At 57.0% G+C, this 27,996-nt stretch overlaps 2 protein-coding genes across 3 annotated transcripts; both read left to right on the top strand.

Moving 5' to 3' along the window:
• Positions 1-15: 15 nt before the first annotated feature.
• On the top strand, positions 16-20,181 carry POLD1 (DNA polymerase delta 1, catalytic subunit). Its single transcript, XM_019741472.2, has 27 exons — positions 16-140; positions 7,036-7,247; positions 7,583-7,696; positions 8,251-8,397; positions 8,483-8,608; positions 8,680-8,848; positions 8,930-9,011; positions 9,084-9,213; positions 9,479-9,645; positions 9,968-10,072; positions 11,423-11,563; positions 11,650-11,760; positions 12,158-12,349; positions 12,474-12,562; positions 12,638-12,754; positions 12,917-13,030; positions 13,353-13,500; positions 16,011-16,106; positions 16,203-16,340; positions 17,004-17,179; positions 17,623-17,775; positions 17,861-17,963; positions 18,517-18,649; positions 18,736-18,849; positions 19,195-19,247; positions 19,321-19,418; positions 19,995-20,181. Exons 2-27 carry the CDS (start codon positions 7,037-7,039, stop codon positions 20,098-20,100), a joined length of 3,333 nt encoding a protein of 1,110 aa, XP_019597031.2. The 5' UTR covers positions 16-140; position 7,036; the 3' UTR covers positions 20,101-20,181.
• A 709-nt stretch (positions 20,182-20,890) lies between these two features.
• Positions 20,891-27,903, top strand: SPIB (Spi-B transcription factor). 2 transcript variants are annotated; one of them, XM_019741479.2, is made up of 6 exons: positions 20,891-20,968; positions 21,896-21,923; positions 23,421-23,493; positions 23,773-23,987; positions 24,376-24,526; positions 25,744-27,903. In XM_019741479.2, the coding sequence occupies exons 1-6, from the start codon at positions 20,946-20,948 to the stop codon at positions 26,040-26,042; spliced, it is 789 nt and encodes a 262-aa protein (XP_019597038.1). In that variant the 5' UTR covers positions 20,891-20,945; the 3' UTR covers positions 26,043-27,903. The 2 variants fall into 2 exon arrangements, with proteins under 2 accessions (XP_019597038.1, XP_019597037.1); XM_019741478.2 differs by lacking the exon at positions 20,891-20,968 and having other exon boundaries at positions 21,728-21,923.
• Positions 27,904-27,996: the final 93 nt, after the last annotated feature.

Raw genomic sequence — 27,996 nt, 5'->3', positions numbered from 1 at the left:
CAAATGTTGGGCGTGACTTGCCCTACTTGGGCGGGAGGGGCGTGGCCCGGTTCGCGCGCGGCGGCTCTGGGCCTGCGCGCGCGCCTGGAGTCAGGGGTCACGGCGGCGTAGGCTGTGGCGGGAAACGCTGTTTGAAGCGGGTGAGTAAAGGAAGAAAGGAACTTGTAGGGAACTTGGCCTCGCAGGGAGTGGGTCTTGAGGAGCTGGGCGCGTAGGCCTCAGAGGGTTGTGAGAGGTTGCGTGGGGCGTGGCGGCGGGAGGGACCTCCCTTGGCTAGGGGACGCGCTGAGCAGGGTCAGGGGCCAGTGGGCCTGGGCGCCTGCGGCGCGGGAAAATGACGGTGGGGTGTTGGGGTCCCTCGGCCTGCAGGGGGTGCATGCACTGGGCACCTAGTCCCGGGGTGGGGTAGAGGACGCACACTAGAGGGTCTTTGGGGGCCACCGGGTGGATCCCGGAGGTATTGGGAGACAGTGGTGCACGTGGGGGCATGGTGTCATTCTTTATTCACTAAATAATGAGTACTCTTCCAAGCATTGTTGTAGAAATGGGCTACAGGCCGAACAAGGCAGAGAAGGTCCTTGCCTCTGGAAGACAGTAGACAAGTAATGAGTAATAACGATAAAGCAGTGCTTTCAGGCTGTGATATGTTTTCCCAAGTGAAATGCAACAGGGTAGCCTGCTTCTTTGGCTGGAGTGATCAGAAATTGCCTCTCAGGGGAAGTGACATTTGAGGAGACGTCAGCCATGTAAAGAAAAAAAGGGCAGAAGGGCCATCAAGTGCAAAGGCCCTTAGGTAGTAAGGAGCTTGGCATGTTTGTAGCTGAAGCAGAGGAAACAGGTAAGGGTGGCGATGTGGGGAACCAGATTCTGTAGGGCCTTGTAAACCTTGGTGTGAGGTTTGGCTTTTATTCTGGGTTCCATAGGGAGCCATGAGACGTTTTGAGTATTAGATCAACATGACCTGCCCTGCGTTTTGCAAAACTCACCTGCTGAGTGAAAGTGGAATTGTAACAGGAGCAAGAGTGGAAGGAGGGAGACCACTTAGAAGGCAGAGGGGATGATTGTAGGTGGCTCAGCCTGCAGTGCAAGTGGAGAGGATCTGTCAGGCTCAGATTGTTTTGGGGGATTAAGCCAGCAGGATGTGGGGGTGTAGGGAAGAGGAGCCCTGAATGGCTGGGGTTTGTGGTTTGAGCAACAGGTGGGGTGAAGAAGGCTGAGAGAGAGCAGATTTGGGGGTGCCACTCTGAGGAAAGAGCTTAGATGGAATGAGTGAGCAGGGTTTAGAGAGGGCAGGGTGATGTAGTATCCCAGCTTCCTAGCCCCACCCACTCCAGGAATGTGTTATTGCTGTGTCTCTCCCTCTCCTTCCTGCACTTCACCACCCAAGCCTCTCCTGTCCCTTAGAGAGGCTCCTTACCAGCTGGCTTTTGCCACGCCCGCCCTCCTGTGATGCTCCTCCCTCTCGAGTCCTTCAGTCAGCTGCTCTGTGGCAGGCTTTTTGCTCTGAGCAAGTGATAATTGAATTTGGTTGGCGGAAGGACAGGAAATCTCGATTCAGAGCACTCTGAACTGTGATGAAGCAACACTCATCCTTGGGGTCTCAGGGAAGACTCAGGATTGGTGACACTCAAGAGGAGTCTAAACTGACATGATTTGAAGGGGCCTGTGTTCCAGGCACTGTGCTGGGGACCTTGACCCTGCTTTTGAGGAGCTCACAGCCTGAAGCAGTCCTGGCTTGGGGCACATACTTGCAGTAACGGAAGTAGCACAGGGCACTGTAGGAACCCCAGGGACAGTGGATCAACCTGGCAGTGTTGAGCCAGAGCTGAGTCTCTGAGGATGCAGAGGAGTTACGTGGCCAAGAAAAAGGAGGATTTTATCCAGCAAACACCCCAAGGCCAGGCCCTGTGCTGGGCCACTCTGGCGACTCAGAGAAGTCCCAGACCGTGCCCTGCTGTCAAGGGGTCCCTGTCTGGTAAAGGAGTCAGACACAGGCCCAGATGGTCCCAGACCTTTGACAAGGACAGTGGGAGTCAGGGAGACCCAGAGGAGGGGAAGGCCGAAGCATGGAAAGTATGTATGTTTCTGGGGGCAAGAGGGAATAGTTACATTTGTAATTATTTAATCATTCCCTCAGCAGATGTGTGTGAGCCAGGATACAGCGGTGAGCAAACAGACGAACCGTCCCCAGTCTGCCTGCCCCGCAGGGCAGAGGACAGTTCACCTATGTATCTTGCCTAACACAGTCTGGAGTGTGGGTTGGCAGTGGAGCTCTGGAGCCAGCCTCCCTGGGTTAGAACCCTGGCGCTGCTCCTCTGAGGTAGCTGTGCCACCTTGGGCAGGTGGCTTCACCTCTCAGGGCCTCGGTTCCAGTCATTGTATTAGAAAGTAATAGCAGCACGTACCTCAGAAGTTTTCATAACGATTCCGTGAGTGCCTTCATTCATTCTTTCAGAAGATGTTTATTGAGTATGTCTTCTGTCCCAGGAACTCTTCTGGGTGCATGATGTACAGCCAGAAACAAGACAAAACCCCTGCTCTCACAGAACTCCCATTCTTCTTGTGGGGATGGGCAGTAAACAAGATAAATCATCAGTATTCTTAGACTTGAGTCCAGAGAGTGCTGAACCCCATCCCCGAGGGCCAGATTCAGTGGTTCTGGGCAGTGGCCTGACAGTTAGCATTCCAACAAGTTCCCACCTGAAGCTGAAGCTGCTGCAGACCCGGGGCCACACTTGGAGAACTATAAGAACTGGTACTATGCACCAGACAGCGATAAGTGCCATCAAGAAAAATAAAGCAGGGAAAGGGATTGGAGAGCGTCAGGATGGGACAGTGGGGCTGCCATTTTAAACAGGCTTCACTGAAAAGTGACATTCGATTAAAGACCTAGAGGGGCAGGAGGAAGCCATGGAGACATCTGGGGAAGAACATTTGGCAGGGCAGAGGGAACAGCCTGTGCAAAGGTCCTGAGGTAGGACCAAGCTGGGAGTGTTTAAGGAACAGAGAACTGGCAAGTAGCTGGAGCCGAGTGAGCGGTGGGGGAGAGGGCCGGAGGTGGTATCCAAAAGGAAATGGGTGATTATGTAGCGTCTTGTGCTTGTGCAGCACGGTGAGGATTTTGCTTTAACAGAATGAGACAGGAAATAGGAGCAGGCTCTGAGCAGAGGAGGGATGGGCTGATCCGACATATTTGTACAAGAGCCTTCTGACTGCCATGTGGAGAATACACTGAGGAGCAGGGTGGAATGAGGGAGACGGCGGAGGCTCCATTAAACATATTTCTTGAGTGCTCTCTATGTGCCAGGCACAGCTGTAGACCCCTGCAGTGCTTCAGTAAAGAAAACAGCCAGATCCGGGCCCTCATGGAGCTCCTCTTCCAGCAGGGGGAGACAGACAAACAGCAGTGTACAAAATAAAGATGCAAATAGTCTTAGAGAGTGGAGGGCCAGGCAGGAGCTAAGAAGCCGTCGGACTTGGGTCTAGAGAGTGGAGGGCCAGGCTGGGAGCCGGGCAGGAGCTAAGAAGCCGTCGGACTTGGGTCTAGAGAGTGGAGGGCCAGGCTGGGAGCCGGGCAGGAATTAAGAAGCCGTGGGACTTGGGTCTGTTGGAAGGCAGCTGACAGGATTTGCCGATGGAGCGAGCGTGTGGTCTGAGTGGAAGAAGTTGGAGTGACTCCACGGTTTTTGGCCTGATGGGAGCTGCTGTTTACCAAATTGGGGGAGACCATGGAGGTGCAAGGAGCAGGTTTGCGGTGAGATCAGGAGCCCGGCTTTGGCGTCTCAGGTGCTTGAAGAGATGTCCTCACAGTGGGCAGCTGGATCTGTCAGCCTGGAGCCTGGGGAGAGGTCTGGGCTGGAGACAAAGGCAGGAGTGATCAGCAGAGATGGCATTTAAGACGTGAGATGGGGTGAGATGGGATGAGAACACCAAGGGTCACAGAAAAACCAGCGCCTGACCCAGAGTGGGCCCTCAGCGTTTACTGCTGCAGACACTGGTCAGTATCTGCTACTGAAGGGTCAAGAAAGGAAGTGAGCACAGCGTTTGCCAAACTGTGCCTGGACAGCCGAGAGGGGTCACACGGGCGACCTTCCTTCTGATGCTGCCTTACCTGACTGCACAAGGGATGGTGCCTGTGATAGGGAACTAGCAGAGGAATCTAGATTTTGCTCCCAGTAACACCTTCACTCCCACCGCACCTCCCGGCCACAGCCCATTGACCTAGGGCAGCCAGCTGGCCCTCTTGTTCCTCCCTCTGCCAGGGCAGGTCTGGCTTCTCCTTTGGGCTCCTGTAAGCCCCTCAGCTTCCTCTGCCCACATTTTCTCAGATACATTTTTTTAATACAAAAGATAACACTAAATACACCTGCACCTTGCTGTCTCTGCCTAACAATGCGTCTTTGAGAGCCCTCCATATCAGTACATAGAGTGCTTCCTCATTCCTTTATCCAGCTGCATAGTATTCCGTGGAACGGAGGTAATGTGATTTATTTAAATAGTCCCCCAGGGGAGGACATTTAGGTAGTTTCCAGTCTTTTGGGATTACAAACAATGCTGCCGGAAATAACCTTGTAAAGGCAGTTTTTCATCATGTGATAGTATATCTGAGGCATAAACCCCTGGATGTGAAATTGCAGCCTCCTCACGTTTATATTTTTAATTGAGGTCTAATTTACATAGAGTGAAACGGACCGTTTCAAGCATACAGTTGGATGTACAGTACATTTGCATCACCCCAGAAAATTCCCTTGTGCCCCTTCCCAGTTAGTCTCCCATCTTGGAAGTAGCCACTGACCTGATTTCTAGCACCATAAATTAGTTCAGCTGATTCTAGAACTTTGTGGAAATGGCATCATACAACATACTTATATACTCTAATTTTTAAAATTGAGATGAAATTAACCATTTTAAAGTGTAAAGTAAGTGGCGTGTAGTACATTCACAGTCTTGTGCAGCCCCACCTCTGTCTAGTTCCAGAACGTTTTCCTCACCCCAAAGGAAACCCCATGTCCATTAGCAGTCACTCCCCACTCCCGCAGTGTGTACTTGTGTGTCTGGCTTCTATTACACATGTTTGAGATGCGTCCACCCTGTGTGTATATCCTTTTTAACGCTGACAAGTACTCCGTTGTATACCACCTCCAAACATTTGCCATAACATATTCCAATCAGTTCAGAATTTTCTGTGCTATATTTGTCAGGGTCTAGGCTAAGCTGCTAAAGCAGAGACCCCAAAGCACAGTGACCCAGGCAAGATACAAGTTTTTTTCTCCACGTGACCATCCGAAGGTAGGCGGACGTGTTCCAGAAGGTTGTCGAGGGCCCAGATTCCTTCCATCTGTGCGTCCCCTGCAGTGTTGACCTTGGTCCAGGGAGCCAGGTGGGCTCACCACATCCATGCGCTAGCCATCCGCAAGTGGGAAAAGGCTGGACGCAGGCTTTCTCGTAAGGCTGTCCTGGAACTTCCACGCCTTACAGTCACCCTCGTCTGCGAGAGAGAACTTAGTCGTGTGACTGCCCCCAGCCATGCTCAGGGAAATGTCTCGAGCTGGGCTACCTGTGGCAGCTCCAAGGCCCAGGGCATGTTGCAGAAAGGACCGAGGGGAGACTGGATGTGGGGGGATAGTTAGGGCATCCAGAGTGTTCCCTTGAACCTGGGACAGCTGACTTGTCCCCTCCTGTTTCTTCCTCCCAGCTGTGTCTGGGGTCCGCTCTAGGTTCCCATAATCCCCTCTTTCTCAGCTTGATACTGGGAGACGTGTACTGCTTTAAAATTTCTTTTTCTTTTTTAATATTTTCAAACTTACAGGAAGGTTAAAAGAATAAGCATAGTACAAAGAACCTGTGTACCCTTCACCCAGATTCACCTGTTTTCACATTTTACCCTGTGTACTTTATGATTTGCATGCACGCTTTAAAAAATTATTTTCAGAATAGCTTGCATATGCCATGGCCATTTACCCCTGAATACTTGAGTGTGTATTTACTTAATATTCTCTTACCGAACCACAGCGAATAGGCTTAATCTGAATACAGTCTTTTGTCTAGTCCACCAGAGGATATGTACTTTTATATCCACATATCTTGTCAAAATATACCCTCAAAATAACTTCTTATAGGTTCCCACTAAGAAAACATACAAACATATAAAAGTCTCTATTTGGTTTTTGTTTTGTTTACTACATTGAATCCTGGATTGAGAGGCGGTTACCATAAGGGCATTTTGGGGATGATTAGAGAAATTGGAAAATGGGCTCTTTATATTATTATTGAGTTGCTGTTAAATGTTCTGGATTTGATCATTGCACCGTGTTTATTTAAGAGAATGTACTTGTTCTTCAGAGTATCTGCAGTTAACTCCCAAATGGTTCAGGAAAATAAGTAATCTGATGTCTGCATGTTATATTAGAGGGTAGAGGAGGAGTGAAAGTAAAAGGGGCAATATATTGACACTTGGGGAACATGGGCGAAGGGTATACATTCAAAATAAAAAGGGCTCCTGTTTATGTTTTGTGTTTAAATAGGATGGGAAGCCTCTGAAGTCTTTTGCGCTGGGAAGGGGCCTAGTCAGTTTCGTGTTTTAGGCCATTCCCTGGCACCCAGCACAGTAGCTGTCCTGAAGGAGGCCCTTCCTAGCTGCTTTTTGTATGAAGGCCTGGGCTGATGGGGTGATGGGTAGGTGAGGGCACTGAGGACAGAGGTTTATGGGAAAGAAAGGGCTATGCTAAGGCCCAGGTCTGTGATGGGGAGAGGGTGTGCAGGGCAGGACGGGGTCTGCCAGAGACAACTAAACAGGGACAAAAGGATGTGGGGGGCTTGAGCATGTGAGGAAAGGGTTAGACGGGGTGGGGAGTGGCATGTAATTATATGAGCTAATGATTATTGAGCCCCTGGAATGTGCCAGCACCCCATGAGCCTGTAGGTGGCGTGCCTTCTCAGGCAGTCCAGAACGTTAAAAGGCTCACAGTCATGGTGGGTGCACGGGAGGCCGTGGAGAAGACAGGAATTCTCATCTAGCCCTGACTTGCCCAGCAGGATGGATGGTAGGCGGCGGCCAGGCCCAGGCCCAGGGCCTGGGGTGCCCCCGAAGCGGACCCGTGGGGGCCTCTGGGATGAGGATGAGACACCTCGGCCATCTCAGTTTGAGGAAGATCTGGCACTGATGGAGGAGATGGAGGCAGAGCGCAGGCTGCAGGAACGGGAGGAGGAGGAGCAGCTGCCACCACTCCTGGAGGGGGCTGCGGATGGTGAGACCTGGCGTGGGAACCCTCTGCTCCCCTACCTATCTTGCCTCTGAACTGACAGTCACACAGCAGACCTATGACCTCTGGCCCACTTTGAGCACCACAAAGGTCTGACCTTTGACCCCTGCTAGTATGCCACCTCTGTTGCCTGCCACTTCTATTCTGACTTTGACCCTTGACCTCGCAATCTCCAGTTTCCTGTCTGATCTAGAGACCTCTACCTGACTTTCCTTTCGCAATTCGGATGCCCCCGAGGGTTCGTGCAATTGGCTGGGAGGGCAGTTACTGATGGAGAGGACCATGACTCTACGTAGCCCCACATCCCCCTCCCTACCCAGGGCAGTTCTCTGCAACAGCCTTAGATGCCCGCTGGCGTCGGCCCACCCCGCCCCACCTGGACCCCTGCACCGAACCCCTCATCTTCCAGCAGTTGGAGATTGACCATTATGTGGGTGAGACTGGGAGAGCGCCCTGGTGGGTGGGAGGAGATTGTCACAGGCAGTCTCTGCCCAGTGCCCAGGGCTGTGAGAGGGAGGGACAGGGATGGGGTGCCCAGGACGGGCACCAAGGAGAGTGGCAGGGGGTTCGGGGCACAGGTGCCGGGCTTGGGGTGGGAGGGACATGTGATTGCAAAGGGGCAGCTCAAGGGAGCTATTTAGACCGACAGAATGGTCTTGTACCCGATTTTGGTGGTGTTTACACAAATCTATACATACGTTAAAGTTCATGATACTACACACACACCAAGTTGATTTTACTGTTTAAAAGAAAATTTTTTTTGTTTTGCAAAAACAGGCGGGGGTTCCCTCTAGCTGTGGGGTGGAAAATGGCCTGTAGGGGGACTAGGGGAAGCAGCAGGGCTGAGGGAACAGTGCAGAAGGTTGATCTCGGCAGGAGTGCCCCAAGCTACTGCCGTGGGGCTGTGTTCCCAGCACAGGAGAGGCTGGGGAGGTGAGCCTTTGAGGAATCTGAGGGGCAGTCCTGCCTTACCATGTGACACTCCCAGGCCCAGCGCAGCCCCTGCCTGGGGCACCGCCGCTGTCCCACAGCTCTGTGCCTGTGCTCCGTGCATTTGGGGTCACTGATGAGGGCGTGTCTGTCTGCTGCCACATCCACGGCTTTGCGCCCTACTTCTACACTCCAGCGCCTCCTGGTGAGTGGCCCCCACCCAGAAGATCCCTCCTGGCCCCTGGCCACCTGGTGGCCCCTGTGCTTCTGACCAGACCTCCCAACCCCAGGTTTTGGGCCCCAGCACCTGAGTGAGCTGCAGCAGGAGCTGAACACAGCCATCAGCCGGGACCATCGAGGGGGGAAGGAGCTCACAGGGCCAGCCGTGCTGGCTGTGGAGCTATGCACCCGGGAGAGTAAGTATCTTCCCCGGGGGCCGAGCGGGTAGGGGTCCCTCTGGGCTGGTGCCAGCCTCCTCTGTCTGCAGGCATGTTCGGGTACCAGGGGCATGGCCCCTCCCAGTTTCTGCGCATCACCCTGGCGCTGCCCCGACTCGTGGCGCCTGCCCGCCGCCTCCTGGAGCAGGGTGTCCGTGTGGCAGGCCTGGGCACACCCAGCTTTGCACCATACGAGGCCAACGTTGACTTTGAGATCCGGTACAGCCCCTGCCTCACTTCTCCACCCTCTGCCCACTCTCCCCAGGTTGGCTTCTGCCCACTGACCTCATTCCTCCCCAGGTTCATGGTAGACGCAGACATCGTGGGCTGCAATTGGCTGGAACTCCCTGCTGGGAAATACGTCCTGAGGCTGGAGAAGAAGGTACAGGGCTCCCCAGGGGTAGGGGGCATGGATCCAGGACCCTGCAGCCACTAACACACCCTGTCCCCACAGGCCACGCTGTGTCAGCTGGAGGTAGATGTGCTGTGGTCAGACGTGGTCAGTCACCCGCCAGAAGGGCAGTGGCAGCGAATCGCACCCCTGCGTGTACTTAGCTTTGACATTGAGTGCGCTGGCCGCAAAGGTCTGTCCCTGGGGCCTGGAGAGCATTCCCCACAGAGAGAGCAGCAAGTGCAAAGGCCCTGAGGCAGGACCATCCCACTCTGAGTGAGGGAGGGGAGAGGGCAGGAGATGAAGGGCGATGGGAAGCCAGGATGGGTCACACAGGGTCTGCAGGCAGTGGAGATGGAGAGGAGTGGACAGGCTGAGGGAGATTTGGAGGTTCAGCCACCTGGTGTGTCATGAGGGAGAGGAGGCGTCAGGTCCCCTGCATCCCCTTCCTTGTGCAGGCATCTTCCCCGAGCCCGAGCGGGACCCTGTGATCCAGATCTGCTCGCTGGGCCTGCGCTGGGGCGAGCCGGAACCCTTCCTGCGCCTGGCGCTCACCCTGAGGCCCTGCGCCCCCATCCTGGGCGCTAAGGTGCAGAGCTACGAGCGGGAGGAGGAGCTTCTCCAGGTGGTTCTTGTTCCACGTCCCCCCCTTTTCCTCAGCACTCCCCACCCTGACGTCCACATCGCAGGTGCGGAGCCGTTTTCTGAGCTCTCGTGGGCATGGCCCCTGCTCCTGAGAGCTGTGTCCGTGGGTTCAGATCCCTTCAGCGTTTCCCCTCTGGCTTCTGCATTATTCCCAGGAGCACTTGCCCGATCTTTCTACCATGGGCAGGAGGGCTCTAGGGCTACTCTTGGGGGCTTCTGGAACATCCTAGGAGTGGGAGGGACCCATGGCAGGGGGTGATGACGGTTACCAGCAGCGTGACCCTGTGTGCTCCCCGCCCCAGGCCTGGGCAGCCTTCATCCGCACCATGGACCCCGACGTGATTACTGGCTACAACATCCAGAACTTCGACCTCCCGTACCTCATCTCCCGGGCCCAGACCCTCAAGGTAGTGCCGGGGGTGGGGGGGAGGGGGGAGGCTCGCCCTGAGGCTCGGTGTGGGCGGCTACTGTGTACCTCGCCTCACCTACTCCCTGGTGGCTGTCCCCTCAGAGGTCCACCTGGCTGTGTACCTGCAGCCCGCCACCCCCAGAGGCATCCCCGAAAAGCCCGTTTACCCTGTCCCGGCCCTGCTCAAAGTCCAGAAAGTTACGGTGGTGTTTGCAAAAGCAGGGAGGGCATTTATGATTAAGTAAGAAAAGGCTTGTGTATTCAGGGGTGCAGACTGAAGCGTGCAGGGGTGCATGGCCTTGTGTTCTAGGCTTTAAAATACATCAGCAAAAATAAGGAAAGGGGGGGTTTCCTCGAAGTATGTGGCAAAACCCTAGTGCTTGTTGAACTTGGGTGCGAGTGTATGGGCTGTGTTAGCCTGCTACGCCTGCCATGCAAAGTACCACAGACCTGCATCGTCTCACAGTCTGACGTCATGGTGCTGCAGGGTTGGTTCCTCCTGAGGCCTCTCTCCTAGCTTCTGGTAGCCTCGGACGTTCCCTGTCTCTATCATGTCTCCCTCTGCCCGTCTCTGCTCAGATTTCCCCTTGTTCTGAGCACACAGTCATATGGGACCAGGCCCACCCTGTGACTTCATCTTAACTTAATCACCTGCAAAGACTGTTTCCAAATGAGGTCACATTCTGAGGTTCAGGGGCGGGTTGGGACTTCAACATTTCTGGGGGGAAACACAGTTCAACTTATAACAGGGGGTATATTGTATTATTTTCTCCTTTTCTCCATGTGTGGCCAATTTTGTAATGAAACAAGGAAAACCATACTTATGGCCCGTAACAGCTCCAGGGCGAGTCCTCCCGTCAGCCTGGGCCACTGCTCCCCTCCCCCCTTCCACCCTGTTGCTCCAGCCCAGCTCAGGCCTCCTCTCCAGGTCCCTCCCAGGTCCCCGTCTCCAGCACAGACCCCTCTCCTGAACCCAAACCTAGCTCTCTGTGCTGCTGCCTGGCTGTCCCCCAGACCCCTACCCCGTGTACCCACTGCCCCCCCACTGAGCTCAGCATTGTCCCATCTCCTCGTCCAGCTTCCTGTCTGGGTGCAGCCCCCCAGCCACTGGGCACCATCCTTACTGCCTTTCCCCCATAGCTGTCAGACCCCCGACTTCCGGTCCCTGTCTCCTGTCTGTCCTGTCCAGTCCATGCCCGCCCAGCCCCTGAGGGTCTTTGCACCAGAGCTGCCCCCAGCAGGCAGAGGGCTGCATTGAAGTGCATGTCCTGGTCTCCGTTCCTTTGGCACAGGCCTGGGGCTTCCAGGCCAGGGCCCCCTCTGCAGCTGCCCCCGTGCTCTACCCCAGGTGCACAGGTTCCCCTTCCTGGGCCGCGTGATCAACCTCCGCTCTACCATCCGGGACTCGTCCTTCCAGTCAAAGCAGACCGGCCGGCGGGACAGCAAGGTGGTCAGCATGGTGGGCCGCGTGCAGATGGACATGCTGCAGGTACGGCTGGTCCCGGTGGGCAGAGGGGCCCGGGCCTTGTGGGGCCGCGGCCCAGGGCGTGGACCGACCCTGCCCCCCCACCCCAGGTGCTGCTGCGGGAATACAAGCTCCGCTCCTACACGCTCAACGCCGTAAGCTTCCACTTCCTGGGCGAGCAGAAGGAGGACGTACAGCACAGCATCATCACCGACCTGCAGGTGCCCCCAGCCCGGGACCACTGACCCCACCTTCCGCCTCCTGTCCCAACCGCTGAGCCGCATCCTGCTCCTGCTCTCCCCCCGTCACCTACTCTGACCTCAGCCTTGCTCCTGTCCTCATGACCTTGGACTTCCACTTCCCATCTGTATTCCTGACCTTCACCTTAACCTCCTGCCCCCAACCTCTGACCTCACCTTACAGGTGTGACTCCGCAGTCCTGCCCACTCACGTGACCTTGATGCTGCCACCTGCCCCTGTCTCATCCACACCAGCCCTTCAGCTTGCTCCCTCCTCCCTCTGACCCTGACAACTCCTTGACCTCCTCCTTCCACCCGCTCCCCACCCAGACCCTCTCCCTCTCCCTGCCCTCCTGACACTACTGGTGCCTGTCCCCAGAACGGAAATGACCAGACACGCCGCCGCCTGGCAGTGTACTGCCTCAAGGATGCCTTCTTGCCACTGCGGCTGCTGGAGCGGCTCATGGTACTGGTGAACGCCATGGAGATGGCACGTGTCACTGGTGTACCCCTCGGCTACCTGCTCACCCGTGGCCAGCAGGTCAAAGTTGTGTCCCAGCTGCTGCGGCAGGTCAGTGGGCAGACCCCAGGGCGGCCTCTGGTCACTCGTGGCAGCCCCTCCCGTCTCCTCCTCCTTCCAGTCAGAGCAATCGTGACCATGCCCACACTCCATTTGCCACCTTCCGCTCTCCCAGGCCATGCGCGAGGGTCTGCTGATGCCTGTGGTAAAGACAGAGGGCGGCGAGGACTACACAGGAGCCACAGTCATTGAGCCCCTCAAAGGGTGAGGCCCTGCAGCCGTGTGTCTGGGTGGGGTCATGGTGCGGGTCTCGTCCCTGACTCCTTTCGGCCCTCCCAGGTACTATGACGTCCCCATCGCCACCCTGGACTTTTCCTCGCTGTATCCATCCATCATGATGGCCCATAACCTGTGTTACACCACGCTCCTGCGGCCTGGGGCTGCCCAGAAACTGGGGTATGGCGCCCTCCTTCAGCACGTGGAACCCTACACTGCCCAGGGGCCCACGCAGGCAGGGTGGGGCTGGGGACCCAGATATAGTGGGGAGGGAAGGGGACACGTGAGAGGTGGGGGAAAGTGGGGAGGCCGAGCATCACCCCCCACCATCTTCCGACACAGCCTGACTGAGGACCAGTTCATCAAGACACCCACTGGGGACGAGTTTGTAAAGACGTCGGTGCGGAAGGGGCTGCTGCCCCAGATCCTGGAGAACCTGCTCAGCGCCCGGAAGAGGTGGGCTCTGGAGCCCCCCGCCCACCCCTCCTCAGAGCTCAGATTTAGTGAGGCTACTGGTGATCCCTGTCTTTGTGGGTCACCCAGGGGCTGCCAGGCACCACTTAACTGCAGCTGTGTGTGAATTAGAACAAGACGCCTCCTCCAGGCAGCCCCTGTTCATCCCCCCACTGGCTGCCTCTGTGCAGCACATGGGACGCACAACTGTACATGGCACCCCTTTACAGAAAGGCTCCCTGACCAGTGCCCAAGCCTGGGTCTCTCGTTTCCCCCTGAGTCCTGGGACACTGCCTGAGTGACCCGTACTCCCCCCTCTTCCCAGGGCCAAGGCCGAGCTGGCCAAGGAGACAGACCCCCTGCGACGGCAGGTCCTAGATGGGCGGCAGCTGGCACTTAAAGTGAGTGCCAACTCTGTGTATGGCTTCACTGGTGCCCAGGTGGGCAAGCTGCCGTGCCTGGAGATCTCACAGGTGAGTGCTCAGTCCCCACCGTGCGCAGGTAGGGGACAGACAGCCCCTTTCTGGGAGAACTCGCTGCCTTTTGGACAGGGGGTGCTTGAGTGATTGGTTCATTCAGTTGTTCAGTAAACATTGGCCAAACATCCACTCTGGGTCAGGCTTTGTGCCCTGTGGGTCTAGCAGGTGACGCAATGGATGAGAGTTCTGCCCTCGTGCAGTGCCCAGCCTAGTAGGGACATAGATGGTGACAGCAGTAAAGGTGTACGGGAAGACAGTTGTCACCAAGGGCTCTGCAGACAAATAAAGGAAAGGTGGGGAACAGTAGGGTGGGACCGGGCGGGACCGGACAAGGCAGGCAGAGGCTAAGGGACGTGTGGCAGAGCGTCAGTGTTACTCATTCTTCCACCTGCCACACAGTTACCCTGATACCCCACATCCACGGTAGTCTCGGCCCCTGGTCCCCGTGAGGCTGAGGCAGGAGAGGGCAGGTTCCCTCCCTCCTGCTGATGGGAGAACAAGGCCAGTCTGCTCAGGGGGGCTGGTGTGGGGCTGGGGTTACCCAACAGCACAGTCAGGCTCTGGCACTTGATTTGCCCTCAGTCACTGTCACTGTCAGACATGGGGGGTCCCCTTCCTGCCTCTGGTATGAGGACCCAGAAAGGATGCTCGGTGGGTGCTTGTTCAGTGCTCTCCGCCAAGAAGAAACTGGGCCCACTGCTTCCCTCCCCACCCACAGCAGTGCCCTAGGCCTCTTTAGTGGAGGCATCTGTGCTGCTCGACAGGAAAACAGATCTACAGTGAGACCACAGAGGGTCTGAGGTTCTGCCCAGCTGGGAGCTGTGCCTGAGTTCATGGCCTACGAGAGCCTTAGAAAGGTGTTCCAGTTCAGCTTCTTTCCCTGGGATTTGGACCCTGACATATCCCAGACTTGGTTACCTCCAGGCATGGGGAGCTCCCTTCCTACCTGTGCACTGTGTTAATCCTCCTGCCTCTGGCAAAAGGCTTGGAAGAATTGCCAGTGGGAGGGGCTTGTGCATACTGATTCACTAGGACTCAGAACTCAGAAAAGCCATGACACTCATAGTTATGATTTAATACAGTAAAAGCGGAGATTAAAATCAGCCAAGGGAAAGGCACGTGGGACACGGTCCAGGAGAGACCAAGCAACTTCCAGTTGTCCCTCCCAGTGGAGTTGTGCAGACAGTGCTTATTTCTCCTGGCAGTGACGTATAATGACACATACAGAGTCCTGCCCACCAGGGTAACACTCACCCAAGCGTTGGTATCCAGGGTTTTTATTAAAGGTTGGTCACATAGGCATGACTGACTGCCACGTAGTTGACCTTGGCCTCCAGCCCTTGTAGAGGTCAATTTGATACCATGTGGCCCGTGTAGAGGTCAAGCTGATACTTTGTGGCCTGTGGCCTCAGGTGAACAAAGGGCAGGACATTTCTAGGGCTTAGAAATTCCCTCCCAGGCCTCTCTTGGGCAAGGTATACCCCTCACTGTATGCCCCCCATGCCCCTCTCATTGGCTCCCCCAGCCTCTTTGGGGAAAAGAAATTGATGTACGGCCATCAGAGTCCAGCCCCTAAGCAAGGCCAGGTGGAAGGATGTGGCTTTGCTCCCCTGGGGCTCCCTCGGCAGGACTGCTGCTTCCTGGCCTTGTCTCTTATCTTTTCCCTCTCAGCCCCTACCCTCTGTCTCTCTGTTGTGTCTCTTTCTTAGCCACTTATTTCCATCTCTGTAGCTTATGCGGGCAGGGGAATGGAATAATTAAAAAATACTGAATTATTCCAGAAAAATAGGAGAAAAAGCAACACAGAACAGGTGGCACAAATAGAAAGCAAGTAGTAAAGTGGTAGATTGTACCCCAGGTCTAATCAATAATTACTCTAAATGTAAGTGGCCTAAATGCCGTAGTTAAAAGACAATGATTTTCTGACTGGATCCAAACAAACGAAAACAAGAGTCACACACATCTCGCCTTGGTGTGTGCCCCGCCCCCCAGCCTCAGTTTCCTTATTTGTAAAATAAGACTTGGAAAGGAATGGTTTCTCCATGGGGTTGCTGCGGCCCCCTTCCCTGGGGCCATTCAAAAACCTGTAGGGTCGTTTCCTGTTGCCCAAGGACAGGGGTGGCATGCTGACTTTCAGGAATGGGGGCATGAATGTCAGTGGTCCTGCACCACAGAGTGCTGCCTGTGATGTCACCAGACGTCACAGCACCTCTGTGGAGAGAAACACTGAGCCGATGGCCTTTTCTGGTTCTGCTCTTTCCAACACTCATTTGCCGCAGTCAGTTCCTCCTCTGTGCCCAGAACTCTGGGTCAGGGACCCACTCTTTGCAACCATTAAGAAGCAACTTAATGGTCCCATTTGGCAGATTTGGAAACTGAGGCCCAAAGGGGCAGAGTGGCTCACGTAAGCCCATACCTCTGGAAGGTGGTGGAGGTGGGACCCTGAGCCTATGTCCACAGCAGGCAGCCCCTGGGCCCTCATCGCATGATTTTGTCCCCAACAGAGTGTCACTGGGTTCGGGCGCCAGATGATTGAGAAAACGAAGCAGCTGGTGGAGTCCAAGTACACGGTGGAAAATGGCTACAGCGCCAATGCCAAGGTCAGGGGCTGCCCTGCCTGCTACCCAGAATGAGCCTGGAAATGCTTCGGTGGGGGGAGCACAGGAGGCCTCCTGGTCACATACACCCTGCCCCAGGTGGTATATGGTGACACTGACTCCGTCATGTGCCGATTTGGTGTCTCCTCTGTGGCCGACGCGATGGCCCTGGGGCGGGAGGCTGCGGACTGGGTGTCGGGCCACTTCCCCCCGCCCATCCGGCTCGAGTTTGAGAAGGTACGTGCTCCCCATCCCTGGGCTGGGAGTGGGCAGCTGTGGGTCTGGCCAGTTTCGAGGGGCCTCTGATTCTCAAGGTACCTGGGCTTTGCACGTAGCACAGTGTCTATTTTTTAACAACCTTATCAGTCTTGGGAGTGTCTCTGGTTTGGGGTTTCCTGATAATCTGTCAGGTGTGGGGACTGCCCTGGGCGAACCCTGGATCAGGGCGCCGTTGTCTAGCGCTACCCTGCGTGCGGCAGGCTCAGGTCGGGAGCTCTCACACTGGACTTGATCCACAGGGGTCACACCAGAGTCAGACTGTGGGGCAGACCTTCTCTTGGTTTCAGAGCCTCCCATTTTTGTGTGGTGTCCCTTGAATTCCCCATCTGCCTCAGGTCTGTCCCAGACCCAGATTTGGGGCTCTCCAGGCTTCACCCCAGCATCTGGATATCATGTTTGGGTCCTGTCTCTAGGTTTATCTCAGTCTGTTTCAGATTTGGGGGCCCTGGTGTCCTGAGGATTTTCCCGGGCTCAGGTGCTGGGGCCTCAGGGTCCATCCCCCAAGCACCCCAATCCCGTGTCACAGGGACCAGCGCTGTCTGTCCTCAGTTTCTGGGGGATGTGTCAGGATTGGGCACTGGCCTCTACAGTCTCAGGGGTTTCAGCCACAGGCCTCCCTAGGTCTACTTCCCCTACCTGCTCATCAGCAAGAAGCGCTACGCAGGCCTGCTCTTCTCCTCCCGGCCTGACGCCCATGACCGCATGGACTGCAAGGGCCTGGAAGCTGTGCGCAGGGACAACTGCCCCCTAGTGGCCAATCTCATCACCTCCTCGCTGCGCCGCCTGCTCATTGACCGGTGTGTGGGACCCTCCATCCAGACCAGGCCAGGCTCCTGGCCCCTCTTCCTCCCTCAGACCCAGGAGTCCAGGCCCCCAGTCCCCTCCTCCCTCAGACACAGGAGTCCAGGCCCCCAGTCCCCTCCTCCCTCAGACCCAGGAGTCCAGGCCCCCAGTCCCCTCCTCCCTCAGACACAGGAGTCCAGGCCCCCAGTCCCCTCCTCCCTCGAGGACACAGGTGTCAGGCTGACTTCAGTGGCGGAGTGGTGGAAAGAGTATGAGGTTGTACAGCTGTGGGTTCAGGCCCTGTCTCTGCCACTGTGCAGCCTATGGCTGGGCAGGGCCCCTCCCCGCCCTGGATCTCAGCCCTCAGAGCCTGTCTTGGTCCCCCAGCCTTGGGGAGGCAGAGATACCAGCCTGGCCCTCAGCAGCCACTGGTGATGCCTCCACATCTGGCCCTCAGAGACCCCACGGGCGCCGTGGCCCATGCACAGGATGTTATCTCGGACCTGCTGTGCAACCGTATCGACATCTCCCAACTGGTCATCACCAAGGAGCTGACCCGCGCAGCCGCCGACTACGCTGGCAAGCAGGCCCACGTGGAGCTGGCTGAGAGGTCTGCCCAGTGGGGGCTGGCCCACCCCAGCTGTGCCCAGCACTCCTGCGCCCTGCCCTGCCCTGACCCACTGGTCTCCCCACAGGATGAGGAAGCGGGACCCTGGGAGTGCACCCAGCCTGGGCGACCGGGTTCCCTACGTGATCATCAGCGCTGCCAAGGGCGTGGCTGCCTACATGAAGTCTGAGGTCAGGCCCACCTGGGCTGCCCGCACTGCCCGGCCCTCCCCGTTCTCACTTCTGCTTTCCGAGCCCAGGGGAGGGTGTTTCCCACTGTGGGCTCCACGGGCCCCTGACAGCCGCCCCCAGCACACCAAGAGCTCCATGACGCTTTGTTCCCAGGCCACCCTGCGCCTTCTGGAGGCCCCCCTTACCCCCCACCCTCATTCTTTTCAGTTTCGAGCCTCCCACTCCAGCCCCTGTCCACCTTAACGCCCCAATCCTCCCGCTATGAACTCTGACCTTCCTTGGTGACCTGAGGGCTCCACCTGTGGACCCCAGCATGGATCACAGAGCCCATGGCCAGGGACCCCCCCCATGACTTCTGACCCCATCCCAGACCCACATCTCCCCCTGATGCCATTCTCCAAAGGGCAGCTCTAGGCCCAGTAACTGCCCTGTTACCATGGTCCCATTCATGACCGGAGGCCCCTGGTGGCTCCTGGTGCTCTTCACCCCGCATCCTGTTGTTGACCACAGCCCTCGGCCCCAGGTGGGACCATTCTGGCCACTCTGCCCGCAGGACCCCCTGTTCGTGCTGGAGCACAGCCTGCCCATCGACACGCAGTACTACCTGGAGCAGCAGCTCGCCAAGCCGCTCCTGCGCATCTTCGAGCCCATCCTGGGCGAGGGCCGCGCCGAGGCCGTGCTGCTGCGTACGGGGGCGCCCAGGGCGGCTGGGGGTGTCCAGGGAGCGGGGAGAGGGCAGCAGCTCATGCCTGTCCTCACCCCTCCCCTGCAGGCGGGGACCACACGCGGTGCAAGACCGTGCTCACGGGCAAGGTGGGCGGCCTCCTGGCCTTCACCAGGCGCCAAAGCTGCTGCATCGGCTGCCGCACTGTCCTAAGCCACCAGGGTGAGCGTGGTCCCCGCTCTGACCCCAGACCCTGCTCCCCACCGTTCACCCTCCTCTGCCATTGCCCGGGGTCCCCGGCACCTGCCCCACAAGCTGGCACTGCTGCCTGTGTAGGCCTTGGCCCCTAGGTGGGGGGTTCCTCTCTGCAGTCACACCCCAAGGGGGTCCTGGACCCCCGACCTGGGAGTTCCCCAGGGAGTTTTCCCCACACACTCATTCCCTTGTTCTCTCATCTCTGGGGACTTTCAGAAGCCGGGATGGGCAGCGGGCGGGGAAGGGACAGGGATGGGGCCGCCCGGGCCCTGGCTCGGCCCCAGCGCCCTGTGCTGACCCCCCCACCCCCAGGAGCCGTGTGCAAGTTCTGCCAGCCCCGGGAGTCAGAGCTGTATCAGAAGGAGGTGAGGGGTCGGGGGAGGGCACTCAGGGGTAGGGCTGAGGCTCCGGCTGCTTGCTAAGCCCCACCATCCCCAGGTGTCCCACCTGAACGCCCTGGAGGAGCGCTTCTCACGCCTCTGGACCCAGTGCCAGCGCTGTCAGGGCAGCCTGCACGAGGATGTCATCTGCACTAGGTACATACACCTGTCCGCCCCCACCGCCCTCGCCTTGGCCTGCCCAGGTCCCCCTAAGCTCCCGAGGCCTGTGGACCAGTGCCCCAAATCCTAGGTCTCAAGCAGCGCCCTGTCCCACATCCCCTTCAGGCTGTGGGGTCTCACGACCCTTGGTGTCCTGGCCAGTAATGGGCCAGTGCCTGACCCAGCCCTCCCAGGGGTCGGGGCTGGGGAGCTGTCGAGTGGGGCAGGGCTGGGCATCTGTATCTGCCTGGGAAATGGCCGCACTGCTGCCCCCCCAGTCCTGACCCCCTCCCTCAGGGCGGTGCCGGGCTTTCCCCAGGGAACGGGTGGGCGGGGTGGGTTCCCACGCCAGGTGACAGGTGATATACGGCTGGTGGCCCAGCGCCTCAGCGGGCACCCGCTGTTATCGGCACCCCCCCATGCCCGCTGAGCAAACAGCCCTACACGGGAGGGGGTGGGTGGGCAGCAGTCCGGGGTCAAAGTCCTGGGAACTGCCCCCGCCCCATCACTGGGCTGGGCAGAGGGACTCTGCAGCCTCGGGCAACCAGCCCTGACCCCTAACCCTGCCCACAGCCGGGACTGCCCCATCTTCTACATGCGCAAGAAGGTGCGGAAGGACCTAGAGGACCAGGAGCAGCTTCTGAGACGCTTTGGACCCCCTGGCCCCGAGGTCTGGTGACCTCTGACCTCAGTGGGTTTCCCACGAGGGCCTTGGGGGTTGGGATTGGTGGAGAATTAATAAAGTTCAGGCCTTTTGTTACCTGGTGCTTTGTGGTGTCTGAGGGACAAGGTCCACTGTCAGGTCCTGACTGTGGTGGGTCATCCCCACTCACCGGGGTCCCCTGATCCCCAGGAGGCCACCACGGAACCTCCTCTCCTCCATGTAAGGTTCCTGGGCTGCTGCCTCTGCTACCAGCCCAAGCACACCAAATCTGCCTCAGTCTCCCCCGGAGGCCCTGAGTGAACATCTATAGGCACAAGCTCCTCTCCGCTCAGCCCACCCTCCCTGGGGGCCAGCCAGCCCTCCAGGTGCTGACCTGTTTCCTCCAAGCCTGGGGCAGCCCCTGGCACAGAGGCTCCCACTCCCCGTAAGACCCAAGGGACTCCCCTTCCTCGTCACAAACCCATGATGTTTCCACCTTGGGGTCCTCATCTGCTTCTGGCCTGGGTTTTCTTCAGAAACACCTCCCCCCTCCATTTATGACCCCACTTCACTGACCAAGGACCCCCTGGCCCCTCCTTTATTTTTAAGCGTCTCCCAAATTCAGTGCCCCTCCCATCTCTACCCCTCAGAGTCACCCCCAACTCCCAACTGGGGATCCCCAAATCCAGGCAGCTCCTGGGCCCGCCCTCCCCACCATGTGACCAAGAGGTTGTGCAATCCAGCCCCCTCCCCTAACCCCCTCCCTGAGGGGATTTTTGAGGAGGGCTGAGCTCCTGGCACCCCTGCCCCCCAGGGGGCTGGGCCAAGGTATAAATAGGGGTGGTGGCTGCAGCCGGCAGCAAACCCAGCCCAGCACCATCATGCTCGCCCTGGAGGCTGCACAGTGAGTGGGGCCCCTAAACCTGCACTCGGGACCCTGGCCCACACCTCCCCTCTGCGGGGCTCCCCCCAGGCAGTGGTCTTAGTTCCACTGTGGGGGTCCACGCTGACTCCTGTCCCTTCTGGGTCTCTTTTGTCCCCTCCCACCTCCGATTCCTCCAGCTCGTCTTTGTCTCCCCTGGACCCCAGGGACCTCCTTTCCATGGGGGGCTTGCCTCTCTCCCCCACAGCTGATGTCTCTCCCAGGGGGGATCCATCTCTGTCTCTCCCATGGTCCCGCTGGGTCCTGCTCACTGTGTCTGCTTCTCTCTGCTTCCTGCCTCATCTTTATGTTTCGGGGCCTTTCTTTACCCCTTGCTCCCTCTGTCTGTCTCAGCCACTTTCCAATTTTCTATCTGACTGTGTTCTCTCTCCTGTCCCCAGTGTCTCCCCCACCCATGTCTCTATTTCTGGGGCTCAGTAAATACTTCCTGCATCCATTTGTAAATGTCTCCACATGTTCTCCTTACTCCCCCTTCTAGTCTCCCTCTGTCTCCCCATCTCTGCCCAGGCATCTCTCCATCTCCTCTGTTCCATGGTGGACACATTTGACCAACTGGCTAACAAAGGCTCCCTCCCTGCCCCCACTCGCCCACTGGCACCCATATCTCTCTGGGGACTTTCTCTCCCTCACTTTCCCTGCCCCCCCCACAGCCTCTGGTTATGCAAATCCCAGGGGAGGGGGGACATTTGCCTGGCCCCCACCCCTCACTTCCTGTCCCAATGGGGGAGTAGGGGTGAGTGTGGTGGGGCTGATCTCACACATGAACACATAGCGGACAGGCTGCAGTGGTCACAGCTGCAGCCGCCTCCCTCCCACCGGCCCCCCAACCACTTCAAGACAGGTGGCTGAAGGCACCCCTGACATGCCCCTGTGTCTCTCCCCCTCCAGGCTCGACGGGCCATACTTCAGCTGTCTGGTGAGTTGGGGTCCTGCGGACCAGAGAGGAGTGGGGGGACTCACGTGGCCCACTGTGACCTCCCTGCCTCAGTTTCCCTCTCTGCTCCTTCCTGTCACTTTGCCTTTCTGACTCCCTCTGTGTCTCCCACCACTCTCCTCCGCCCACTTCCCCCCATCATCTCCATCACAGATGTTTTTCTAATATCTTTTTCCCTCTCTCAGTCTCTGGGTCCACTTCCTTGGGATGTGGGGATCTTTGTATCGTTGACTTTCTCTTTCTGTCTATCCCACACTCAGCACATTTATTTATTCCTTACTTCCTTCTCTTTGCTTTATGTTTTCAAAAATGTGATCTGTAATATATCCGATACACAGGATACTACACCTAAAACCCACAGTCCAAGCTGAGAAAAAATACTCACTCGTGGCCTTGAAAGACACCCCTTTCGGGTGCCTCTCCCTCCTCCAATGTGATGAGTTTGCTTTTTTAAAAAAATTGAGGCATAACTTCCAAGTCAGTAAAGTGACACATCTTGTGTACAGCTCAGTGAGGTTTACATTAAGCGCGTACCTGTGCAACCACTAACTAGACCAAGACAGAACATTCCATCACCCCAGGATATTCCCTTACGTGCCTTTCCCATCGATCCATCGATCCCCACTCTGATATTTTCTACCACGCACTAGTCTTGCCCAGTTTTGAACTTTCCATTAGGTGATCACTCAGCGTGTCCCTTTGGGGTCTAGCTTCCTTCCTGGCTGTTTAGTACTCCGTCACAGGACCGCACCCCAGTTAGTGTGTCCATTCTCCTGTCCACAGGCGCTGGGGCTCTTTCCCCTTTGGGGCGACTAATAAAGCTGCTCGGTAGACATGCGTTTTCAGTTCTCTTGGGTAAATAACTACGGTAGGAGTGAGATGGCAGGGTTATCGAGGTGGTTGTACCTCGCTTTAGTCTTTACAAGACTTTAACTGCTAAAGTGAGACATGAAGCGATATGGAGGTGGATAAAGGAAGCACTGAGACTTTGCCTCAGCGAGAGTCCTTCTACCCTATCAGCCTTCACCCTCCTGCCGCCAGGCAGGCAACGCTGGGAAATCCTTCCATACCTCCCCGGCATGATAATGTGTCGCCTGTGTACCAGGGAGGAGCTGCGGTTCCGGGGAGCCCACAATCTTAGCGGGGACTGGCTACTGTGTGTCTCTCTCCTTCTGACTCTCTCTGGGTCTTTGTTTCTGCCATGTTGCTTCTGTCTCTTCTCTCTGTATCTCTGTACATCTCTCTCTTTGCCTCTGTCTCTGGTGACTAGTCTCTGTGTCTCTCTACACCTCTCACTTTGTCTTTCTGTGTCCGTCTTTCTCTCTGTGTTTCTCTCTGAGTTCCTGTGTCTCTCTTTTTCTCTTCCTGTCCCAGCCTCTTGTCTCCTCTCCCCGTCCCTGTTGGAGTCTCCCTGCTGGTCCAGGGTGAGCGTGGGGGCTCCCTGCAGCCTGGATGACCCCTCTGTCTCCCCCTCTTCAGTACCCAGATGGAAATTTCTACGACCTGGACAGCTGCAAACATCCCAGCTACTCTGACTCAGAAGGGGCTCCTGGTGAGTGACCCTGCCTGAGCACCCCCACACCTGCCCCTTGGGCCCATTTCACAGATGGGGGAGCTGAAGCCCAGGGGAAGTTGTCCCCTCACACAGCAGGTCAAGATTAGCCCAGGCCTCCAGCCTCCTCCCTTTCCTCTCCCACCCACCTGCTCACCCATGCAAATCCTAGGGTGAGAGATTTGCAAGACCCACAATGGCCCTTCTGTGCCAGGGGTTTCCAGTGGGAGGGGGCTGAGGCCAGACCTCCTGGCTTCTGACTCAGTGCCCTTTCCCCAGACTCCCTGTGGGGCTGGACTGAGGCCCCAGCTGTCCCTCCCTCCTCCTATGAAGCCTTCGACCCTGCCGTGGCTACCTTTGGCCACCCCCAGGGTGTCCAGCTCTGTTACGGACCCTCAACCTACAGCCCTTCAGGGAGCCTCGACCCTGCACCCAGCATAGAGGCCCCGGGGCCCAGCTTCCCAGCATACCCCACTGAGGACTTCACCACCCAGGTAAGGGGCAGGAAGACAATTGAAATCCCCATCATTTTATTGAGGTTTGCTGATGCCAGGCCCTGCGTTAGAACCTGTGCATGTATTAACTCCGTCCTCCCTCTGAGGTTGAGTACCGTTATTACTGCATTGCACAAACCAGCCAACAGAGGAACAGACATGAGCCAAGAGGCACCAGAGACGCCCCGTTATCTGTGTGGGGCAGGCTTTCATGGACGTGGTCCAGTGTCCCGTCCACACGCTGGAGATCAGCCCTGAGGCCAGGGTGCAGGCTGTAAACAGAGCTGGGAGGGACCACACGGGCCTGGGAGGAAGAAGTCAAGGGACAGGAGCAGAGGGAGGGAGAAAAGGGGGCCCCCAAACTGCAGATGACCTTGACCTTCCACAGACCCTGGGCCCCCCGGCATATGCCCCATATCCCAGCCCCGTGCTGTCGGAAGAAGAGGACCTCCTGCTGGACAGTCCCCCCCTGGAGGTCTCAGACAGCGAGTCAGATGAGGCCCTTGTGACCAGCCCCGAGGGGAGGGGATCCGAGGCAGGTATGTGGGAGCAAGTGGGGTGGGGAGACTCCAACTGTAGATGGGAGGAGGGAACTAAAGGACCATGGCTTCCCAAGTACCTACAATACTCCAGTGCTGAGGGCAGTTCCCAGGTTGCCACCTGCTGGCTGTGTAACCTTGGGCATGGGCCTCTATCTACCTCTCTGTGCCTTGGTTTCCTATCTGTACAGTGGGCATGACAGTAAGAGTGTCTATTACTGGTGGTTGAGAGGATTAAGGAGGAGAATACATGTAAATGAGATAGCAGCACTTGGCACCGAGTGAGCTCCTACTAAGTCTTCACCCTCATTATTCACACCATAGCAACAGAAATAATCACTAGACTCCCATCTAGTCAACCCATGGCCCAGCATCCATTATGCACAACCCCTGGGAAGTTGGCATCATTAGGAACTTTATCTGGGTCTCAGTTTCCCATCTGTAAAATGGGCGTCATCACTATCACCCCGTCTCTTGGGGTTATGATGAAGATGAAATGAGCTCATAATCGTAAAGTGCCTGGCACGCGCCTGACACAAAGTTTGTAAAAGTAAAACAAACACACACATGCATTAGTCTCATTTACAGCTGAGGAGATGCCATCTCAGAGACGTTCAGTCACCACCCCAAGGTCACACAACTGGGAAATGGCAGAGGTGGGGTTCTTGTATCCAGTGCCCTACTATGACCACCCCTCCCCAGCTCTGTGGGATCCTTACTGCTTGTAGGAGCCCAGGAGTCAGACCCCCTGACTTCTCCCAGGATCCGGGTTCCTCTGGGGCTGACAGGTTGGGAGACCCAGAGCTGGAGAAAAGGCCAGGCAGATTCAAACCCACTCCATGTCTCTTCACCACCAGTTAGCTCTCTGTTATAAGACTTAGAGGATCACTTAGAGGTCAACCCATTTCACAGCTTCTCTCACCCATGGGCTCAACAAATATGTATTACTATGCGCTGGCCATCAGCATAGGCTAGGAGCAGATACTGAAAAAGAAAGCACGGAAGGACGATGAGGGTTCTGGGGAAACAGCTTCAGGGAGGTAGAGCGACTTGCTTCAGCCGGGTAGGGGCACAGACAGACTCAGGCAGGTGTATCTAACAGCCACCTTTCTTACCCCCATTCTGTCCCTGGGGAGGCTGAGACTTGGCGGGAGCAGGGTGGGCGTGGGGGCGGGGCCCACAGGACACCTCCCCTAACGCGCCCCCACCCGCTGCAGGAGCCCGTAAGAAGCTGCGCCTGTACCAGTTTCTGCTGGGATTGCTGACGCGCGGCGACATGCGTGAGTGCGTGTGGTGGGTGGAGCCAGGCGCCGGTGTCTTCCAGTTCTCTTCCAAGCACAAGGAGCTCCTGGCGCGCCGCTGGGGCCAGCAGAAGGGCAACCGCAAGCGCATGACCTACCAGAAGCTGGCCCGTGCCCTGCGCAACTACGCCAAGACTGGAGAGATCCGCAAGGTCAAGCGCAAGCTCACCTACCAGTTTGACAGTGCGCTGCTGCCCGCCGTCCGCCGGGCCTGAGCCCGAGGGGGGCTCTCGGAGCTCTCAGGAGCTCCCCGCCGGTGTCACGTTGGTGTCCCCACACCCTAGGTCATAGGACCTGTGGATCCCCCAACACTGGGGTGGAGGGGGGGCTGCCATAATCCCTAAGCCCTGCCCAGGGCCCCTCTGGGATTTCCTTGTCATGTCCAGGATCCCCAGGATCCGCATGGCTTGGGTCACAGGACCCATAGGCGACTATACAATGTGTCTGTGTGGAGGCGTAGGGCAGTGCTTCCAGAACCCCAAGAGCTTCTCTGGGATCCCCTTGTGATGTCGGAAGTCCTCTGACCAGGCTGGGGACCCCTCTGAGACCTCTTGTGTGTTTGAGACCCCCCAATCTCATCTGAGGGAGGGTGAGCCCACAAATCTTCACACCAGGAGGGGGCGCTGCCAGCACCCCTAAGCCTTGTCCAGGCTCTCTCTGGGATCCCTGCTCACTTCTGGTTCCTTCCTGTCAAACCTGAGATCTCCTAGTTATGTCTGGGACCTCTGGGTCACCTTTATCATGTCTCGGATCTCTGTGCCCAGCTGTGACTGTTGTCCTGTCTGTCCCCTCAAATCCCTTGGTCATCTTTGAGATCCCTTAATGCTCTGGAACCACCCTGCTATCACTTTTTTATGTCTGGAATTCTCCACTCACAGCTAGGATGGCCCTGGAATCCTTTGGTCATGTCTGAAAACACTCTTGTCCTGTGGGGGGGAGGGGGTTGGGAGTACCTCGGTGAACCTTGTCTTGTCCGGGCCACCTCTGGGGTCCTCTCATCTGTCTGGGATCCTCCAATGACATCTGCTCCTCCACCCCAGGATTTCCACCCGATATGCCCTTTTGGGGACCCAACCTGTAGCCCTGAGTTGTCATGGCGTCCTCCGTAGGGCCATGCGGGGGGGGTCATTCTGGCCATTCAGCAGATTTATGGGTGATCTTGCCTGCCCCTCCCCCCATGTCATTTTTAATAAGGGGTCTCAAACTGATGACTCCCCACCCCATCCCCTGCCCCTCGCGGTGCAAATCAGGCCCCTCCCCCCTGCTCGGTGAGATTGTCTTTAGTTCACTGCAACAATTCTGTTTAGGTTGTTTTGGAGGGGGGATTCAAATTAGCTGACATTTCAGTAGAGGGAGATTTTGCAAAATCCTTCACTTAAAACTGCACAATCCAGCGACAATGGGCAGGCTTTTCAGTGTGGAGAGGCTGGAGCAGGGTGGCACCTCCCCCCACACAATTGGCTTCTGTTCTCCAACCTGTGGGGGACCCCACCGCCTCTGGCTGTCATACACCTCTGGTTTCTCTCAGTTTCCTTGGCCCCCAACCATTTCCATTTCCATCCCTGGTGTGAAGTGGCAGATGAACAGTGGGAGCTCTGATGAGAACCCCTGGGGGTATAAAAGGCTGTGGCTGACCCATAGTGCCAGGTCCTTGAGACTGGATGGCTGGGGGATCTAGGGTCAAAGACTGCTTCTGGGCCTCATTTGTCCCTTCTGTGAAAGGGGAGAGGAGGAGGAAGATCGCGAAAGTCCCTTGCAGCACCGTCCACAGGCCTTCCATACATCTGAAATCCACCCCGCCACCCACGGATGTCAAGGAGGAAGATAAAAAGGAGTATCACGGACCCAGAGAGGAAAAGGTCCTTGCAGGGTGCACAGCTGGTAGCAGAGCCCAGGCTGGGTGGGACCTGCCCTCAAGAGGACAGTCCCCTCACCTTGGAGTGGGGGCCAGGGTGGGAGGGGCTTGTGGGAGACAAAATGTCCTCCATAGGCCACTTCTTGCAAATGATGTACCTTTTGCAAAAAAACGATCATCCCGCCAAGTGTGGAATAAAATAAACGAAACAAATCAAGGTAGACGGATCTCCTTGGACCCTTTGTCAAGGACTGCAATGCTGTCGGTCCACCGGGGCCTGCTGGCCCTCAGGGACACTGGGACAGTGAGGGGAG

The sequence above is a fragment of the Rhinolophus sinicus genome, linkage group LG11 (genome assembly GCF_036562045.2).
Source record: "Rhinolophus sinicus isolate RSC01 linkage group LG11, ASM3656204v1, whole genome shotgun sequence".
NCBI lineage: Eukaryota > Metazoa > Chordata > Mammalia > Chiroptera > Rhinolophidae > Rhinolophus > Rhinolophus sinicus.
This window is presented reverse-complemented; position numbering and strand designations above follow the sequence as displayed.

What these genes read in the sequence shown, in the direction of transcription:
- POLD1 (XM_019741472.2), top strand. Translation starts at nt 7,037, where the DNA reads ATGGATGGTAGGCGGCGGCCAGGCCCAGGCCCAGGGCCTGGGGTGCCC. An exon ending in CCTGGAGGGGGCTGCGGATG is followed by an intron (nt 7,248 to 7,582) that starts GTGAGACCTGGC and finishes CTCCCTACCCAG; the next exon opens with GGCAGTTCTCTGCAACAGCC. An exon ending in GGAGCTATGCACCCGGGAGA is followed by an intron (nt 8,609 to 8,679) that starts GTAAGTATCTTC and finishes CTCTGTCTGCAG; the next exon opens with GCATGTTCGGGTACCAGGGG.
- SPIB (XM_019741478.2), top strand. Translation starts at nt 21,870, where the DNA reads ATGCCCCTGTGTCTCTCCCCCTCCAGGCTCGACGGGCCATACTTCAGC. An exon ending in TGACTCAGAAGGGGCTCCTG is followed by an intron (nt 23,494 to 23,772) that starts GTGAGTGACCCT and finishes CCCTTTCCCCAG; the next exon opens with ACTCCCTGTGGGGCTGGACT. An exon ending in CTGAGGACTTCACCACCCAG is followed by an intron (nt 23,988 to 24,375) that starts GTAAGGGGCAGG and finishes GACCTTCCACAG; the next exon opens with ACCCTGGGCCCCCCGGCATA.